This window comes from Epinephelus moara, chromosome 22 (assembly GCF_006386435.1).
Source record: "Epinephelus moara isolate mb chromosome 22, YSFRI_EMoa_1.0, whole genome shotgun sequence".
Taxonomy (NCBI): domain Eukaryota; kingdom Metazoa; phylum Chordata; class Actinopteri; order Perciformes; family Serranidae; genus Epinephelus; species Epinephelus moara.
This window is the reverse complement of record NC_065527.1, coordinates 17,882,876-17,904,270: the sequence shown is the minus strand read 5'-3', so window position 1 is coordinate 17,904,270 and position 21,395 is coordinate 17,882,876. Positions and strand designations below refer to the sequence as shown.

The 21,395-nt window shown below is 42.7% G+C and overlaps 1 protein-coding gene across 3 annotated transcripts in view; it reads left to right on the top strand.

Annotated features, from left to right (window-relative positions):
* The window catches only part of ripor2 (RHO family interacting cell polarization regulator 2), a 78,910-nt gene that overhangs the window by 21,336 nt on the left and 36,179 nt on the right, over positions 1-21,395 (top strand). For all 3 annotated transcript variants that reach the window (XM_050033906.1, XM_050033905.1, XM_050033907.1), the window contains exon 2: positions 20,358-20,478. In XM_050033906.1, coding sequence (XP_049889863.1) covers positions 20,358-20,478 — 121 coding nt within the window. The remainder of the gene's footprint in view (positions 1-20,357; positions 20,479-21,395) is intronic.

Genomic DNA, 21,395 nt, shown 5'->3' with positions numbered 1-21,395 from the left:
TCTTACAGGAGGAGTGCCTCCTTAAAGTTTTCACAGCTGATAGTTGTTTAATAAGGCGTGTAGGCTGCAGAAAGTTAAAGTGCTCCGTTAGGACAGAGAGAGAAATTATTTCACTTGGAGATTTTTCGATGCTCTGGATGCACTGTGAGAGTTAAATGATAAAAGTTACCTAAATAATGAAGTCAAATCTCCTGCTGAGTTTCCATGATCCAGACTTCCAAATTTAACTCGACCCCCAGTCTGCGTCTGGGAAGCTGCTTTGATATAACCGGCAAGAAGTTGATTTTGTTCTGGTTCTCTGATGTAACTTTAATGTTCCTTTGGGGGAATTGGGTCATTCTGTTCACAGATATAGAAGACAGTTGTTTTGATATGTCTGTCACAGTGCGCAAAAAAATGGTATTATTTTAGAAACTGACTTAGTTCTCAACTTTTCACACCTCTTTGTTCGGAGCAAGTCTGTTTGGGCGAAGTGATTCATCACATGCAGACTTAACAGTGACAAACCTCCATTTAGATTGTGGTTCAGTGACACCAGAATCTGATAAAGAGGCCGTCCCGTCTGCTCTGAGTCAGAGGTTATCTGGTCTCAAGATGGGGGTCTGGCCTTCCTCGCCTGTCCTGACAAGTCCTACTCTGTAATCACAGTTTCCTTCTCGAGGGTGGGAGGTATTTTATGTGTGTTGGGGAATTTTTGGTGTTACATCGGTGGGTTGTGATTGTTGCGTTGAGGTTAAGTGGTATGTGGAGGGAGGGGCAGAGGCAGGGAGTGGAGGGTTGACTGGGACAGTGGAGGAATGAGGAGTGGAGGTGGGAGGCGGTATCGCTGGGGAGGGGGGGTGAGACGGGAACGGAGGATGTAGAGAAAAGAGAGGACTTTAAGAAATTAAAGCTGGAGAGGAGAAGAATTTTTTTTAGCCATGCTGGTGACATGGGAATGTTGGTCCAGACTTAAATAACTATTGGATGGACATAACATTTTGTACAGACATTCACCGTCCCCAGAGAAAGAACTGGTGTCTTTGGTGACCCCCTGTGACTGTTCATCAAGCGCCAAAACCTGCAAAACTAACGTCATTCCCATCAGCCTCAGCTGTACTTTTGCGGTGTCCCAAATCAGATACGTCTATATTTACAGTATACTTGCTGATTTAAGTGCATAGCCTAGCTGTGTCACACTGAGAAGTATGACGAAATGCAGTGTACCTTGAGTACCCAGACGGTGAACTCAAAACGGTCGAAAAGTTTGAGTGTGGAACATCGGACACTTCTCACCCTCAGTGGTCGCCATGTTGCCTACGTAGCAGAAGGGGTGCGACCACAAACACAAACTTGTAAAATGACGGCCGACTGCATTGTACAAATATGAGCTACATATGTGTTTTTCTGAGAGATGCCACCAAACCGTTCAAAAGTGTGGCTACAGTATACACCTGATTGCTTCCATTCACATGAAGGGTATCTGGTATTGTATTGGAAGCGGTATCACTTTAAGTGTGCTGGTTTTTTTTACTGGTAGCGTTATTTTTTTAAACAATACCCAGCCCAAATGCTGACCTTAGCTTTCAGCTCCAAGCCTCAGCCCCACAGAGCTGCCGGTGTGGCTGCGGGATCTTATCTTGTTTTTTTTAGGTGTGAGATGAAATGAAAGAATGGAAAAATAAATCTCGCTCAGCTGTCCTCACAGGCCCTCTGCTTCTTATACAACCAGTGCTCTCAGCTGTGTATCAGCGAGCGAAGTTGCAGTAGCCTATAGAATAGTTACTGAGCCGTCCTGAGAGACAGCAGAGCTTATTTTGGTTGGTGTCGGAAGCGGTGCTGCTTACAAATGCATGTTTGTGCTAAGTGTGTACATGTGTTAGTGTGGGCTTTTTGACCGCGTGACTGAGAGGCAGTGATGTATGAAAAATGATAACCGGAACAATTATGTGCTGCTAATGGACTAATGAGTGCTCAGCTCAGAGTGTGTGTGTGTGTGTGTGTGTGTGAGAGGCGTATGTCAATGTGAGCAGTTGCTGGTCCACCCTTGGGTTTTCCATCTTTTATTAATTTATTTTTTCCATCACTTTCCCTCCCTCCCTCCCTCCCTTCCTCCACCCTCCTCTGATTCTTACAGTCCCTTCCCATCTGTCCACCCCTCCTTCCTCTACTCTCCCGGATACAGACGGAGAATTTATGGAAGGGGGTTTGAACCCATCCTCACCCCCCTCCCCTGTTGTCTCTGAGCAGATCAGCATTCTTCGTGTGTGTGTGTGTGTGTGGGGAGGTGTTCCCCATTAATCCTCTCCTCCAACTGTGCGACCATGCTATGAGGGGACACATATGCGCTACATGGCACATGCTTTACACTAGACGTCATGTGCGATACATGATATTTGACACACTGGCACACACACACCGACACACACACACCTCTGGACGGGGCAGCTGGGAGCTGTGGCCGCGTTATGTTTGCCATAAGCGTTTTAGGGTCTTAAGCTGATAATCTGTCTGTTTTGGTATTTGGTGCGCTCCCTCTGCAGCGTCCAGCAGCTGGAAGAGACACTATTGGTTGACGTCTGTGTGTCGTGTTGTTTTTATGTCTGTTTCTTTGTTTGCCAGCATGAGAGCAACACGCAGATACAACTTTGCCGTGTGACACATCCAGCATGAGCAGTCCTGACAGTTTTCCTCATAGTCACTTGTAATACGCCGTACATGTGCTGTCAACATCGTGATGGATCTTTCAGCAACAATCAGTGCTGCATTTTTCATCCCAGCCTCCTGTCTCCTCTGCCGCTGCTTGTTTGGTTGTTATCTCTGTGGCCTCTCACTGTTCCTCCTCCTCTCTGTTTGTGCACATTTTGTTTTTCACTATTTATCTCACACAGAATACAAAGCACTGAATGTCAGGGCTGTGATCACATTTAGTCTGCGACACCTTTGCAACTTTTTGCACCTTTCAGACTGGTTTCTTCTGCCACAAAGTTGAGTTTTCAGAGGCACAGGGATGTGGGTGTTCCCATTACCCAGCTGCCTTGGAGTGGCCGTGACACACAGCTGTGTGATGACAGATGAATTGAGGAGGAGGAAAGGGAGGGGGAATGACACCGCTCCTTCATCGTCAGGCCAGTCGTTGCCAGGATGACATTCTCTCTTTGAACTGCGCTTCTCCCGCTGCAACAAAGTATGTCCCTAAAGGTCGCAGCTGTCCACTGTGATGTTAATGTTTTGGGGACCATCATAACCCAAAAATGTCACTGTTGGATTGCAGAGGATATGGTCAGTGCTGCATGTGTAAGTCAAATGCCAGAAAATTTGTCAACCTAAGTGTTAATAACTGATTAATTGTTTTAAAGGGGCACAGAACTACATGTGGGTTGGATAACAGAGACTGCCGGTTGGGTGCAATGACAAATCAACTTACATTATGAGAACTGTGGATCTAGGGCTTTTGGAGCTGGACCCAAACTAAACGTCAGGATATCTTGCCAATGCGGCTTCGATTTGGACCTTTGTTTTTTAATCTGTCTCTCAGAAGTTCCCAAAATAGTGTTAGGATCAATATTAAATCCATGGACTAATCCTTTAAGTTGTTCAATGCAAAACATTTTTAGGTTTCAGCTTCTTAAATGCAGGTGTTAAGCGCTGTTCCCTGCCACTTTCTGTTTTTTAGCTGTTACATTAATCAATGTGAAATGGTTGACAACACCTTTGGTTTGTGAACTTGTGATGGGCATTTGGCATTGATAAAAATGATCAACTTTTTAATCTATAATGAAAATAATAATTAGACGCAGCCCTAGATGTGGTACTGCACGATGTTGTGGGATCGCTAAGGCTCCATTCACACCAAATCAGACGTTGCGGCAAAAACATCAGTCCCATTCATTTGACTGTGAGTAGTGCATCTAGGCTGCAGCGACTGGGACCGCAGGGGATGCTGACCAAACAAACAAAAAAGCGCAGCATCCTGCAGCAAAAAGAAGGATCCTTGACTTTGAGAAGCACTCTAGATTAGTATTTCCACTTGTGCTACAATCAGCATGGCTCGCAAATGTTAGAAGCTTGTGTGACCAAAAGTGTAACGTCTTGTTTTACGTATAGTCAGTCTGTTTCGATAGGCCTAGTTATTAAAGTAGATGTTAAATGCTAAATGCTAGCCCCAGGAGGAACACAATGGAGACAAATGACACTCCCACATTGCTGCACACCTCTGCAGCTAATCGCCGCAACACCTTATTTGGTGTGAATGCAGCCTAAATGTCAGATCAGACTGGAAGATTGAATTTTTTTATGACTTTCTTTACCTGTGTTATAAAGAAAAGGTCAAAGTTGTATATTAAAAATGCCATTTCGAATTTGTAGGGCCTCTAAACCGAAAGGAAAATGGAGATCCATCTCCACCTTTCACATTATTAGATACAGGGAATACACCTGTAGATAAAAGACTTTTGGAGCGCAAAATTATTTGTTCGGCTACTGAACGCTTGGATTATGTTGCACACGAATCATCTGAGCCCCAGATATCCTGCAGATGAGCAGTTTATCTTTTTGTGTGTTTTATTAGGCTCTCAGCTGCACGTACCTAAACACTTACACCTACTTGTCTACAGCTCACTGGGAACACTGTGTGTGTTTTCGAGTGTCTCTTGACCTTTTCTGCAGTGTCCTCCCCTCTCTCACATTCATCTTTTCTGCTCAGCCTCGATCTTACACTGCGGATAAAAAGCTGACAGGCCATAAAAGAACAAGACTAAAGAATGGCTGTAATCCATACAGGAGAACTCAGCAGGACCAGATGTTTGCTACCGGTGTATGTGCTGTATGTAAACAGCTGTGTGTGTGCAGAGAGGCTGAGCAGGCGGGTGAAAGAGTTCACATCATGATCTGCTTTTTAAAGGGCGCCAACGGACTACAGCATATCTGTAGCATCGTCCACAGATGTACAGACTTGCTTGATATCTCCATCAGTGTCTGAATCATCCTCGTTTGTGCCGTTGTTTTTCCGACCCTGTGTACTGTCGCTGTTTGTTTTTGCCGTTTCTCTTTTCACATCCTGACTCTCTGTCGAACTACGCCTACTTCCATGAGCGAAATAATCAACGCTAATTGCTTGAACTTTTAAGTAGTGGCGGTGCTCATGTCTGTGCGCAACTTCGATGTATAATGTGTTTAATTTCCAGTCTAATGTTTCACAAGTGGCCGTGCTTGCAGAGCTTCAAAATGCGCTTAATATCTCCTCAGTGCCCGGCTCCCTGCTGCATCTTTACCTCAAACAGCCTGAAAAGCTCCACAGTTAGTTGAAATATTTAACTGTGAAAACACAGTTCGGGGAGAGGAGGAACAATTATCCCCTCCAGTGTATTTCTCTGCCAGAGAGCGCTCATTTCAGGAACATGTGGAAGTGTTTCTTTTTCTTTCATTTTTCCTTTCCTGCTTCTGCCGTATCTTTTCCCAGCTGCTCGGCAAATTGTTATTCTGTTGTTAACATTATGGTAATGGCTTAGTCAGGGCTGCAGGAGGAATGAGTGGGACAGAAATCCTCCGTGACTTCTGTTTGTAAATCACACCTACAGAGTTAAATGCATTGCTGGCGAGGGATTGTGTGCGTTTAAGGCTGTACTATGAAATGGATATAATCACAAAGCATGAGAAACAAAAGACATGAAGCACGTGGATCATGGATGTGGGCCATAGTACGTTTTTTGGCTGCTGTCACAGAAAAATCATAAACAGTTGCAGCTTTAATTGCTTTATCGTGAATTCAGAGATGGTCAGTGGTGCAGTAGTCCATGTCAGCTGTGTCCTGAAGCCCAGGAGCTCACCTTCCCGTCATGAACTGTGACAATAGCTGGCTGTTTTCCCATGGTCGGCTAATTCACACACAGCTCTACAACACTCTGGGCTTGTGTTATCACAGTAGCAGCTATCAGTGAAAAGAATGTTGTCCTTCTTTTCCTGCTAAAAATAACAAATGGAGCTAAAATAACCGGCGAAATCCTGTTTGTACGGTAACTGCATTCCTGCAGCATAGGTGGTCACTTTTCATCAGGGTCACATGTAATGGACAAATCAAAGAAGAGCAGCAAATGGGAAACTGGTTCTCATGCTGGCTCCAATGCTGTGGATGCTCATATATCAGTTGGACAGCCACATAATGCTGCACATGGCACACTGTGAAGAGAAGAGACAGAAAAAGAGAGAGTGAGATGAGAGGACCTTGTTTCTTCCTTGAAAGAAAGTTTACCTTGTAGTACTTGAATAGCTATAAGTGATGTTCACTGCATTTTCTACATAAGCCATGTTTCTCTAAACATAATTTTTATGCACTTTTTGAAATTTTGTGTTAGAAAGGCTGGAAAAAATCGGCAAAATTCGATAAAACTTGTCTTGAGGTGTTTTTTATCCTTTGTTGAATAAGAGTTGATGTGATAAATGGGATATGGAAATGCATTTGCTGAATAAATTCTGTGGTGGTGGGCATTTAACTCACATGACTGATCAGCTGTTTCCACTGTTGGCGTCTTCCCGTGCATTAAAATTATTGCATGCATTTGTCTTTGTCTTCAGACCGTATAAAACATGGCCAATGTTAGTGGACATGAAAGAACTATAAAACTTGCCCAGATTCCTTTTTCATCATTGATGGGTTAGATGGCCGCAGCAACTTATTTTGTTTCCTGTTAGCAATCTCTGCTTCTACCCTTTTTACTGGTGGATTACAGCTGTGTGTAAAGTGTAGCCTGTAATGTCAGCTTCTAATGGAACTATGCTTTGCAGCATCTCGTTCATTCGCTCAAACCAATAGATGGAAATACTTTTCATTCATTTTATGTTGGGTTTTTTTTGTGCATTTCAAAAGTTACTTTGAATTCGCTTGACAATTTAACGGGAACACGGCTGCTGACAATGTGACATTGCAAAAATATTCTCAGTGCAGCCAAAGGAGGACTCACAATGATTTGATTTTGATTAGATTTGATTTTGCTTTATTGTCAGAAAGAATTACGTGTTCTGTGTCCCAGGACATCTACTGTTTTAAATAACTACACAGAAATACAAAACAACATTTAACCAAGCAACAAAATCATACAACAAACGCTACAAATCACAACAGACATTACGAAAATTGGATGCAGTGCAACGTATCACTCATTACTGATTACATTCAGTGTTTGACCCAGGCTACTTAGAGGCTATACTCTGAATTGATAGGTCGACAGCCTGAGGAACAAATGAGCTCCTCAACTTGTTCAGTCAAGCCTGTGAGACTCTAACTCTACTGTGTGATGGTAAAAGCTGATATTATGGACAATTAACAGTAAAAAAAAAAATCACAATCGATGCAGCAGAATCAGAGATATCTGTTTTCTTCCTTGTCCAAACCTGATGCCTACATTACCCACAATGCAACTCAGAGCCCAGCTGGAGATTCTGACATGTTATAATAGCGACTTATAAAGCCTCAAGCAGAGATGAGGAGCGGGCTACAGAAGTCTGATGAGCTCACTAACAGATTTTTTCCATCTACAAACTTGTAGTTTTCAGCTCCAACAGATGCTGACTCATGTGACATCACTTAAGGAAATTTACCAGACTTGATGTAGCTCCCTTTGAGCCACAAAAGGCCTTTTTTCACATATGCAGTAGTACTCCCTAATACCTTTTTAACAGTATATGATGTGTGGGACTAAAGGTTTCAATAAAAAAGAAAAAACCCAGCTAGCTCCTTCTTACAGCTGTGTTAGTGTTGCAAAGCATTATGCACTTCTCCTGGGAGATGGTACCGGCTCAACAAAGTTACATAGTGCAAGAACAGGCGTTCAGGGTGCAGACTGGCAATGAAAGAGGCGCCATTCTCCCTATTACAAGTCAGTGTATCATCTAAATGATGTTGGAGCTGTTAAAAAAAGATGCATAATGTTGCTTTATGTTGCTGTTCAAATAGAGATTGACATGACATCTTGATGAAGCATGATGGGCTCTACCTCCAGCCTGTTAAGGTCATATAAGCTCAGCAGCAAAGGCTTTTGAAAAATGAGATTCACGTCTCCCAGCAGGTTAAAAATGCTGTGTTCAGAAGCTGCGTGCTGTGTTATGGTGTCACCATCTGGAGTCAGTTAGACAAATCTATATAGGAACAATCTAGTCCGCAGGCTTTCAAATATAAAGTGAAATCTGGACATCAGTGCGTTTGATTGACAGGCTGTGTCTGATACTGCTGTCGCTTTATTGTTTGTTTATAATCCCTGCAAAGCAGCATTGATATTGAGTGGATCATCCTGGTGACGGGACGGCTGTGAATGTGCAGCGTTATCAGAGTTTCTGGTGATGATGTTGTCATGGCACTACCTTATTTGGCTGCAACATTTAATGACTTTGTTGTCAGTGTGTTGACACTCAGGTCAGCAGCAGACACATCATGTGCTCGTATCCTAAAGCTCTTGTCTCTCAGCTGCTGCTGCTGCTGCTGCTTTCTACTATACTGTCTAATAATGTATTAAATGTCATAAAAATAATCTTTGAGTCCATTAATCTGGATACAGCATTTACTGGTATGGTTTACAGTTCTCACAAGTGATTACACGCTGCTCTCCGCAGCTGAAATGTCAGCAGCAGCTGCCTGAATGTAACTTCAGTCCAGACGTGCCTCAGTTAATCTGCTCATCTGTACATTTAAATGCCACTTCATATCCTGGCCTTAATTTGTCCTGCATGCACTGCCCCACCAGGACACTGATGACCTATAATTATAACTGAGTGACTTTAATGGCAACTAAACGATATGTGGGGAAATGTGAATGTACCTTTGCATACACACAGTGGTTTGTGAAGAGCAGACGTTGCCTTCAAATGCAGGGGGAAATGTCAGAGGTGGTCAGAAACAAGCTATGGTTCTTGTTAAACATGAGGTCTTCAAAGACAAATATTAAGAATACTAATAACGTGTACTAATTGAGTTTACACATAATTCCAACAGTGGCCTAAAATGCTTATCTGTCCTCTAAAATCCAAATCTGAAAATTAGATTCAGATTTAATGTTTGCATGAGTGTGTATTTCCGCCGCTCGTTGGCAACGTCTCTGACCTGTCTCGACTTTCATGTGATGAAGCTGGCGCTGGCCTCCTTTCTCGCTCTCTCTCACACACACTGCACAGACCCTGTTCGATTCCCACACTTTGGCACTCACACAACAGTCGCGTCCTCTCTGCAACAGATCTAGTTCCCAATCTGTCTGCTAATAAACCACATCAGATGACTGAAGTGAACGTCAGCTGACTCTTGTTGATGTTATTTATAGTTTAATGATGACCCGATAAAGCTTTGGTTGTGTTTTGGTAAATCATTCGCCATGGGAATATGTCTGAGATCTGAAGATTTGGATTATGTGGGTCAGGATTTCAGGCAGCTTGATTAGTTTTGGATAAGGTCCTGATACACAGGGTGAATACATGAACAAAAACAAATTTCAATTTCAAACTGTAATCTGGAGAAATGTATCATTTCCAGTCTGGCCAAGGTTTGGATAGAAAAATGTTAACTCTTTAGTGTTTCTAGAGCTGCAAGTAACAATTATTTTCAATGTTGATTTTTTTTTTTTTTTTTTTGATTAATCAATTAGTTGTTTGGTATATGAGACATCAGAAAATGGTAAAAATCAATGTTTCCCAAAGCCCAAGATGATGTCCTCAGATGTCTTGTTTGTCCACAACCTTAAGATATTGAGTTTACTTTCTTATAGAAGTAAAGAAAACATAAAATATTCACATTTAAGAAGCTGAAATCAGAGAATTTTGACTTTACTTTTTCAACCAATTATCAGATTAGTTGGTGATTAATTTAATAGTTGACAATTAATTGATTAATCGTTGCAGCTCTGTGCGTCTCTATGGTAAATATGAAGCCACAGGGACGTGAAAACAATTGAGATATAACATGTTAATGTGCTGGAAGGTGAATTTTGTTACCTTTTGTCACAACCAGGCTAGCTGTTTCCCCCTGTTCCCAGTCTTTATGCTAAGCTAAGCTAACTGTAGAGACATGAGAGGGGTATCGATCATAGCAATCTAAGTTTTGGTAAGAAAGCAAATATGTCAAACTGTTCTCTTATCTGTTTATGGCTTAACTAACTTCTTGATAAATCGTCACATTTCCGAATGGAGCAGTGTGCTTTTGTCTTCATTAGTACATGGTTCCAGTTTCTTGATATGCAGCAGTCAGATCTTCTGACAGATTCAGTTGTTTGGGGTTGGTCGCGCAAGCTAGCTTGTAAAGATGAGTCATCTGTTTCTTTGTCTTTGCTACATGTCAGTTTGTTGTTTTTGTCAAACGCTTGTGTCCCTTCAGGAATTTTCCCCCATTGTGGCCATTCAAAGTGACTCACAGAGAAGCATTGTTCACATCTGCGGAGATGACTATTGACCAAGCTATTGATTCTTTTGGTACCTGAGGTATCATGATCATCGCCGCATACCTGCATCACACAGGATGTGTTGAAATTTCTGTACTGCCCATTGTCTCTCTTGTGTGTTTTGTCTGTGTGATGGTATTGCCGAAACCTCAACTGGTGACTCTTCATTTTTAGTCAGCGTGTAAAAATGTTATTTATCACCCTACATGTGACACAGTGTAGGTGACTGCAGCCGTAACTGGGTCGCTCTTCTCAGGTTCAAAGCTTTTGGTGAATTCCTAACTGTCAACTGGTCAAGTTATTTACAACATCTTCCTCTGTGTCTGGGTGTGTCAACTGGTCAAGTTTTTTACAACATCCTCTTCTGTTTGTGTGGGAATGCATGTTTTGGATGCTGGTAACCAGAGGGTCAGGTGACTGAAGGTGGGTTGTTTTCTGGGTTTCATGTTTTAACCAAAAATGAACAAACCCCTGAACCTGCAGTAACAGATTTTTTTGGGCCACTTGGCAGCAGCAAAAACAAACTGTAAACACACGTCGGACATATTATTATTATTATACTTTTATTATCATTCCGGCTGGGTATTGGTTCCTTGATACCTTTAAGGTACATCAACCGAAACAACCCAAGCGTTTCGGAACGTATCCAGTCAAACCATACCTGCATTTGATCGTTTTTGCGCTACAGTCTGATCCTGGACTCCCTGCTCCAGCAACTTTCTTTTGCTGTCATTTCGGGAGCCGCTCCCCTCCCGGCAAATGGTCAGTTCAATTTCTGCCTGGTAAGCACGAGCTAACACAGCAGCAGCAGCAGCTATCATCCAACACCAAGCCATTTAACAGTCCTAACAAACTCACAGCGACACCACCACTGAAACAGCTGCGTTGATAACTGCAATGTAACGTTAGCCATGTGATGCTAACAGTTAGCCCTCTCACAGTGTTAGTGTGGCCAGTCGAACCCACAAGAGTCTCAGCCGTGGAGCTCACACTACCGCAGCAGCAGCTAACTATTGAGGGAAGTATTTGGCTCTTTAGCTGCTAAGTGCTTCACTGTGCTCACCTGTTCAGTCACTAACTGTGTCCGTGTGCACACTGAGCAGGTAGATTTGTAGAGCGGCAAAAAAACAAACAAAAAAACACACACACCGATAAGTGGGATCTAAAACATTAAAGTTGTGGGTCTGAAAGTCAAAACGATGAGCTGAAAGACGCTAAAATGTTCGGTAGAGCTGAGGAGAACTGCAGACTTGGGCGTCTGGGTTTGTCACTACAGGCATACATTGTCATTTAATCCATTACTAATGTAAACATATTGATAACAGCAGCTTTAACTTCATGAATATACACATCAAAATTTCTCCAGGTTTGATCCCTTCTCAGTCAAAGTGTGTTGCAGGCAGTGAGCTGACTACTCTGTGAACCATCCTTATTATTAAAAGTGTTTCATCGCCACCACCTTTATTTGTCCTTTTAGCACATCTTTTTGAGAAGCCTTTCAGTCAGGATGAATAAGCACTCCCTCGTCAGGAGTAACCTGCACTTCTCTTGAGCACCGAGGATAATGAGCCTCTCTTCACCTCCAGTCATTTTAACTTGTAAAAGTAGCTATAAATGGCCAAATCCTGAAGTCGGTTAAGAAGCAATATCACGATCTTACTGCTGTATAGGACTGTAGATTCACATGTGCATGTGCACCGTTCTGGTGTCACCTTTCATAAACATAACTGTGCTTGTGATTACGCGCCTGTGTGTGCTCTGCAGGCAGATTTGTCAGTGTCACACGCTCTACCTGCAGGGAACTTTGGATTTAAAACACGTTCTTTGCAAAATGGTCAACAGGTTAGTGGGACAGGAGATCAGAGTGGGATTAAAACATGCTGCCTTTCATCTCAAAATTAATCTTATGCACTCTATGCATGCATGGAATTATGTAGACAGTCTGTAATCTGGAAAGAGTTGAAGTTTCAGGATGTCTTGCTGGAGGTCTTAAATCTTAACTTGTTTTAATATTTGAGAGAAACTTTGGATTTACATGCAGTGGTTCTCTAGTTTAATATGAGCATGCTAAGTAGACTAAAGTGAAGGTACCTTAGTTTCTTTTTGATGCAGTTTGAGACACTTGTGAGGTCTATAAAAATAGAAAATAGAAGCTCTGTCAGATACCCTCATGCTTGTTTTCAGTTATGAACAGGATTACAGGAAAACAAAAAGACAGAACGAAACAATGTAGTGTGTTTTGGCTCAGTGATGGCAGCCTGCAGCCAGTTTTAGCCCAGTTTGGAGCGGCACCAGCACTTCCCCTCCTCCCTGAACCAGTTCACACAGATATGGACTCAGCGCAGCACAAGGAATAACTGCACAGCTTTCAGGCACGCGCTTGCAACCTGCAGGGTGTGTTGGAACATGTTAGCATTTCCAGTCATATGTAAACAGTATGTCATCACTGTAATCCCTTGGTTTTGTTCTGTTTCAACAGAGGCCTGATTGTTTGTATCTTGCACCCAGACTGCTGCATCTTTTTATTCTCCTGTCACATCTCTCCCCATCTCCGGGCTGCCTTATGCTTTAATTGCTTCCTATTTTTATCTGCACTTCTCGCCACGTTAACATACAAAGAGACAAAATTAGAAAGGAAGGGACATTGAAAAGCAGTTTAAGGAGGCTTTTGATGACATTTAAAGCAGCATCTGTAAAAGATCTGAATATAAAAACAGCTTTTTTCCAAATGAAGGATTGGTGCTTTAAAAGCCTCGGCCCTGTAACACGAGGGCGTGTGTCCTACTTCTTGGCAGTTGGCTCATAACCGTTGTTTTACGTAACGCACTTCATCCCATTTTGTCTGCTGTTGCCATGGTGAGGCTAATTTATAAAGACATTAAGAATTAGGCTCCTTTTCTTAACATGCACTAGGAGCTGACGCTGTTTTTTTTAAACACATAAATACACACTCATGAACACTCATTAAATAGGCACAAACACACACACATGCAGAGGGTATGTGTGTCTGTGAGTTTGGTTGAGACTCCTGTATAAAGGAGGAGAGTGAGGTGGGCATAGTGAGCAAAGTGCGATTTGTGCAGCAACACTTGAAGAAGCTGAAATGATTGATGTGATTGTTAGAGCTAAGAATTAAGAGATGTAGCAGAGTCTGTGTACATACACTGAATAAATAGTATATCACACATAGTCCTGATAATGAGTCATTGCATTCATCTCTCGCTCACCTGCGTCTCCTCGTCTCCATCTACTCTTTCTTTGCTGCAAACTTCATAAAAGAAAAAAGTAGCTGCTGATAAAAGAAATCAATGAGAACCTAAGTCATCAATGTGCTTCATGGAAAGAGAAAATGTTTTACAATCAATATACGATTGTATGAAAGAAAACAATGAGAGTGAGAGGTAGAGCAGGGGGGAGGACAGAAGAAACAATAGAAGAAGACAGTGAGTCATACTGCCATTGAGGAGAAAACAGGAGGTGACCTCGGTGGGAGAAATGTTTGGAAAAAACAATTCAGACTTCTGAGTCACCAGAAAACAAACTCTCAAACATGAAAGAAAGATCTGGAAGATGGCAAAATTATAGTCATTTTATGTGTTTCTTTGGCAAATGTTTGAATCTGTGATTGTTTAGGTGCTGAAGAAAGAAAGTTGTGTGATGGTGCCGTTGTGTGTCCAGTGTCCGCCCAAGACGACCTGCAAAGTGCAAATTTTTGGGAGCCTTGCTGGCTTGTGTGCTTGCACTGTCACCGAAAGTAAACCATAAAGAAGAGCAAAACATAATTAGAAAATTAGTGAAACTCCACACAGCAAAGGGTGAATCGTAAAACTTGTTAATCGACCTGTTGTGTCTTTATTCTTTCACTACTATTTAGTTTTGTAAGATTGTAACGAGCCAACTTCCCTCCAAAATATGACATTACATCCTTCATGAATATTCATCCAAACCAGGGCTTTTAGCTGTTTAGATCTTGGAAGACTACATTTAGGTCTGACTCCTGAAAGATGAAGATTGAATTATCGGTCACAGACCCCTCAGTCGACTGAGATTCCTCAAGTCAAGCAGTGGTTATTTGTTTTCAGTCAGAGTGCATTGTACTTCTGTGGACATTGCAGTCCCCAGATTTAGCTGTAGAGTGAGCGCTCCTCACTTCCACGCCGCTCTCCGGTACCCAGACCTGGGGTGAGTCTGAGTGAGATGGAGGCAGCTGCCTGGAGGAAGAGAGGCTTTGACTGGTCAGGCTCCGAGGTGAATTTACAGCTCACAGCAACTTTATAAAGTACAGTCTCTGGCTGTTGTTTGCTGTATAGTGTCGGCAAAAAATGTTGCACATTTACAATTCGTTGTTAGCGTAGTTAGCACACATTAGTAACCGCATTGTAACCATTAACATCTGTTCAAACTCTTTAACTCTGTGTGGGGAAAAAAAGGAACAGATAGTCGAACATTAGTATCGAAAAGCCAAATTAGATTCGACACAGAATTCTGAGTCGGGTAGAGTCCTAACTACATTTAAGGATCCCTTCCATGTTATTTCAGTTTTTGTGGGACCTTTAAATTTCCCAAAAGATTTCTTCCAGCTCTCTTCACGATGTCAGATAGTAGGACTGCACAATATTTTTTTACTTGTCATTGCAGTGTTAGTCTGCACAATAAACACATCTGTGATACTGCACATTGAATATAATAACAATATATTAAATTACATGTTTGTAGGGGCTATTTTGTCTGATGCGCACCATGCTGTTCACTCTCTGGCCAATCAGACCGAGCCCTTGCTGTTAGGCATCATCTGATTGGTTAGAATCTTCATGCATTTGAGTGAGGTTTATTAGACTAGTACTGCTGTACTGCTCTGCATGGTTGAAGAAAGATGAGTGCAGATGAAAAGTGACTGCTAGATAGGAGCTGGTGCCTAAAAACAAAAAACAAGGCATGTCAGTCTACTGGCAGTAATTTGTAGACAGGAGAGAGGATGCCAAGTACAGTTAGTGTTCATAACCGTCAGTCAAGAACTGAATACACTTTAATATCTGTTTGTCACAAGACATATCGTGCAGCCTTAATTCACAGCAAACGGTGGCAGTAAACTTACTATAAGATTAGCTCAGCTAACCCTCGTCAGTCACATGACCCTCGCCTTGCAGGTCGTAGTGGTCATTTAAGAGGTTCCTGTGTCTTCCTAGACGTTCTCTCATCCCTCATGCACTTATCCATTCTGCCCCTCACCCCCCAGCACTCAGAGCACACATACACACACACACACACACACACACACTGACAGTCATGGGTGGGACTAATGCATTAATGCACAAGGACCTTAGAGAGTGAACAGCAAATTGAGATTGCATCAGGTGTCCTGCTCTCTCACGCTTGTCCCCCTTCACTAACCTGTGTGTGTGTCCGTGTATCATTTGTCCGCTCTTTGCCAAGCTGCAGCTCAGCATACTGATCGAACCGATGTTCACATATTCCACAAAGAAACACACACTCACACCTCGTCGAGGGGCATTTAAGGCTGTTAGCATGTGAGCGCCAGAAAAAAAAAGACCAGTGAATGGACTGAATGGCGGCTGTATTCAACGCGGGTTAGCGCCTGGCACCAAACCAGAACACACTGCGAGAGTTGGCATTGTTATTCTCATTCTGAAAGGCTCTTTAGACGAGATGAGCGGTGACACTAAGAGGTGCAGAGGAAAGGTTTTTATGATTCAGTGACTGAACTCAACTCTTTGTTTGTGTGTGTGTGTGTGTGTGTCGTGGGGACCATTGATTTAAATGTGGAGTTTGTTTTGAAGGGGCTTGCTGAGGCTGGGAAAGGTTTTGGGAAAAACCAGAAGCCCGGACATGAGTGTGAATGTTTAGCATACCACTCATGCCAAAATCTCTACTGCAAAAACACATACGGAGAGTTAAAACAGGCTGTTTTCTCTAACTTTGGTGTCTTGTTTTGTCTGACTGTCTAAAACTCAAGTATACTTGGAAAATGACTTATTGGAAACAAACAGCTGATGTTAAAAAGCAGGTACTGGATGTTACTGAGGGAGAGAAGATGATTTTTTTTTTTGTCTAAGTGTCACATTCATCCAGCAGTGGATGGGCGAGTCCTTGATAAATGAATGTGGAACAAACACTGAGTTTGTTTCATACAGGCTCTGCCTCACAGTCGGCATTAGATTTTAGTGAGCACACCGTGTAACTCTAAATATGAAGCCATCTCCCCAGTTTGAACTGTCTGAGTGCTGTTATTTCACAGCTTTTCTCTGCTGACAGCAAGGCATACTTTTATTCCCTTGTGCCCTCATCATGGGCAGAACTACCTGCTTGTACCATTTGGGAACATCAGGATGTTGAATGGACTTGAAACTAAACAGTTTACACCATCTGGTATCATTACGTACAGCTTTTAGTTTTCAAGTGTCCAACATTTCTCTCGTCCTTTGTCTAAAATCTACCAGAAATCTTCGGGAAATGGCTGAAGTGCAGGGAACAGTGTCCATTACCCAGAAAGCATTAGGTAACAAAATGTACTGTGTATCATTTGCCGCCCACTGCTCTTCTTTTAGGAGAGTGAGTCAGAAAGTCAGAGAGACAAACACTGCATGGCAGAAAACTGCTGTTGAGCATCCAGATACTGAAATGGACCGAAATGCTTCAGAGCATTTGGGAAAATTGCTGCTCGCCTGTAAGTTCTTCTGCCTCCCACCAACTGTGGTCAGGTCAGGACAATATGATAATGCAGTGTTATTATTGATTATTGTATTCAGAGTTGGGAGGAAGTCACACATGCAAGTCTTAACCTTCAAGTCTCAAGCAAGTCACTGTGGTGACAATCAGGCGAAGCGAGTCGAGCCTCTGCTCCATCCATCCATTTTCAACCACTTATCCCCCAAGGTGTTCCCAGGCCAGATGAGATATATAATCCCTCCAGTGTGTTCTGGGTCTGTCTCTGGGCCTCCTACCAGTGGGACGTACCTGAAACACCTCCAGTGGGAGGTGCACAAGAGGCATCCTGATCAGATGCTCTAACCACCTCAACTGACCCCTTTCAACACGAAGGTGCAGCAGCTCTACTCCGAGCTCCCTTCGGATGTCCAAGCTCCTTATCCTATGTCTAAGGCTGAGCCCAGCCACATGGAGGAAACTCATCGCGGCCGCTTGTATCCGCGATCTCATTCTTTCGGTCACAACCAAGAGCTCATGACCATAGGTAAGGGTTGGTACGTAGATGGAGCAGTAAATCGAAAGCTTCGTCTTCTGGCTCAGCTCCCTCTTCACCACGACGGGCCGGTGCAGCTTCTGCAGTAATGCAGGCGCTGCACCGACCCGTCAAACCACTCATCCATCTCATGGTCCATTCTACCATCACTCGTGAACAAGACCCCGAGATACTTGAACTCCCTCGTTGAGGCAGTAACTCTCTCCCAACTTGGAGAGAGCAGTCCACCATTTTCCGGCAGAGAACCATGGCCTCAGATTTGGAGGTGCTGACTCTCATCCCAACCGCTTCACACTCGGCTGCAAACCGCCCCAGTGCATGCTGCAGCTTTAATTCTGTTGTGATGTTGTTTTAAATCATATTGCATTGCACGAGGTGTGTTAAGACTATAAAATCCAAAGAATGTTACATAATTTTTCACAGATAAACAACCGGTCTGTAGAGGAAAACAAGATATAATTTTAGCTACATAGAGCCATTCAAAGCAGAACACGCTGTCTCGAGCCAAAACATCCATCCAGTCATTGGACCTGATGATTCATTTACTGAGTCACAGCCATCAGGGTCCTCAGTGTTAAAGTGAGCTAGCTGCTATTAATAGCCTGAACAGTATCAGTCTCACTGGCCTATTGTCCCCCCGCCGCAAAACAAGGCTCTAATCTTTCCTCGGGCCCCGTGCCGGGTCTTTGTGTGACTCTCTGTCCGTCACACACACCAAAGGAGGGGATATCAGGTTGCTCAATCGCTTGTAGCACTGAGGTGTCTGTGGACGGAGATGGTGTGTGTGTGTGTGTGTGTGTACATGTTTGCATTTGTATGACAGAACAAGCACCACACAGAGGTAATCTGTCCTCTGAAGACAGACTGATGGATCAGTGGAAAAAAAACAAGGTCAAACAAACACAAGGCCCCACAAACAGAGTGGCACAAAAATGCAGCGTTTTGCTTGTCACTCGGTTTTTCAAAGTTGTTCCACTTGTAGCGCTGCGTGACCGTTTATCTTGTGTGAGGAGGACAGGCACACACAGGAGAGCTGAATGCTGAGGCTGATTCCTTTGCTTGTCAGTGGACTTTAATTTGATTTGACAAATCTGTCTCTCTCCTCCAGGCGTTAGTGTGTTTGCCATACTTTTCCTTCAGCCCAGTTGTGAGTGATACAGTACTACAATGTTTACAGTCGTCACACTGAGATCAGCATCAGCAAGGTTTCTCTTGATTCACTATTTCGTTCTGAATTTGACCGATGCATATTTGGATTTGGTGTGTACCTTACTGCGTGAAATTATTTTATTTAGGGTAATACTTCACCCACGAAATGATCATTTGAGTATCGGTTACTCACCAGGTTTTTCTTGCGAGCCTTCATCTTGAGTAAAGAATCCAAAAACAGAAAATTCTTGATGAGTTAAAGTAATCGGGGCAGCATTTGACAGCAAAACAAATTTGTGCAGTATAAGCCAAGTCTCATTTATCAAATCGTATGCTCAGTACCGACAAACATGCATTTTTGCTAAAACACCCACTTCGTTAAAACTCCAGTTGAGATGTATATTCAGAATGTGCTGTGTACGTGCCCATATCATGCTATTAAATCTCTGAATATCAGCATATCCCACATGCCTTAATTGGAAATTACTGTCATATTCGGAATATTGGTGTGCATGTTAACGTAGGCATTGACAAAATAAACATTTTTACATTGATAGGCTGATACCTGATCTGCTTAATAACGTCAGTTTGGGGCACAAAAGAGCAGCAGATTGAGGATTCACTGCTTTGCACGTCATCAAACAAGTTTAAATATTCACTGAACTGCCCTTTAAGTTTTAAATGCCAACCTGCTGCCACTAGCACCCTGATCTGGACAAAATCTCAACATGCTAGCTGACACTGTGATTCAGTTATCTCAGTGGATTCTTCCCTGCAGGCACTTCATCTCTGCTACATCATTATCTGACAGCTGTACGTGGACGTTTCTCTTGTCTATTTTCAGCTTGTTCCCCAAGTGTCCATGTGAGCCGTGTTGCATTCCACATCAGCTTAAAAAAAAGGTTAAAATCTGACAGGCTGCTGCTGCTGCTAAATATAGAGACACTGTGATAAAAGATGTCTTAACTATAAGAGAGGCTGATTAGATAACTCAGCCATAGGACGACCTGGATTGGTTTTTCTTGGAAACACATAAATTAGATTTGTAGAAGGTAAACGTGGGCTTTAAAGCTACAGCAGATCTGTGGTGCAATCCCCCAGCATGCATTGAGTTCTGCTCGTGCTCCATTTGCGGCTTTTAAACAGCTGTCAGTCTAATGAAACGCCTTTTTGGGTCGACCTCTTAGTTCAGGTAGAAAATATGCACAAACACTGAGCGGAAAGTGACAGGAGTCATGTTTTGTGACACCTGCCTGAGGAAGTAAAACAGTAACAGTTGAGGTATGTTTGCAGTTGAGTGGTGACAGGTAGGCCAGAGTAGTAGAGACATGTTAGTGCAGGCTCTGAATGCTGCTCGTCCACATCAACCATGGCAAGCTTCACCAACAGTCCCTACTTTGTTCTGCATTGCACTGTTCTCCCTGCACTCTAATTAACCTTTCTGTTGACATGGTTTGGGTGTTAATTGAGTTCATAGGATGCTTTTGTTGTAGCCGTGATGCATTACTGACCCAGATCCTCGAGCCGCCACATGCCGTCTAAATATTGTCAGTGGATTTGTTTGTAATGGATTTCTGTGTCTGTCTTTTCTCCAGGAGTGTCGTCCCGCGTCCCAGAGATCATGGCGGCCGGCACCCACTCCCCCGGAGGGCCCAATGGTATAATCCGGAGTCAGTCCTTTGCCGGCTTCAGCACGCTACAGGAACGACGCTCTCGGTACGTCTTTAAAACTGTTAATCTGTCGTCAGCTGATGTTACACATTTCTAAAATGACAATTGAGGTCAGAGTGGCAAATTGATTTTCCCCAGCCAAGATTAAAGTATCATATCCTCAGAAGCAGTATTGATTTAGAGGTGAAGCTCTTTAGAAAATACATTAATGATCACTGTTTTACTAAAATGTCAACATTTAACGAGGGTCTTCAAATGAATGGTTAACAGTAGATCAAAGAGTTTAGTTTAATCATTATGGTGTTCTTAAACAGGTAAGACACAGGGCTGGTGATGAAACAATTTTGAAAGGAGATCACAACAAAATTTATGTCGATAATGATGATAAACTTTGGACATTTACCCTCTTATGAACTGATCTAGCAACCTATCACACATCAGATATAAACATGACACAGCGGAGGCAACAGATTTAAGGATATATTTTACTGGGGTCAATGACAACAATGCTCGTTATCCATTAGTGCAACAAAAAGGGAGACAAAAGGATCAATTTAACAAACACATGAAACTAGCAGAACGCAAACTTGCAGAAATGTGACGTCTTCGGCCACTCCGCCTGCAGCAACTTGCTGCCTACTCCTAATCAAGACCTGGTTTGCTTTACACAGCCACAGAGCTGTGTTCTGAACATTTTGAGGTGATTTTTTCAAATTTGGCACAAATGTTAACTTGGACACGACAATAAACTTGCTAGATTTTGGTGGCCAAAGGTCACTCTGACCTCACCAAACATGTTTTTGGCCTTAACTCAAGAATTCTTATGTTAAAGGAGCTATATGTAAGAAATCTAAAGCAAATAGTCGTAAAATCCTCCTAATACGTCACAGAGACTAAGGAATAATGTTCATATAACATACTGATCTCACCGACAACAATAGTACAGCCAGAATATTCGCATT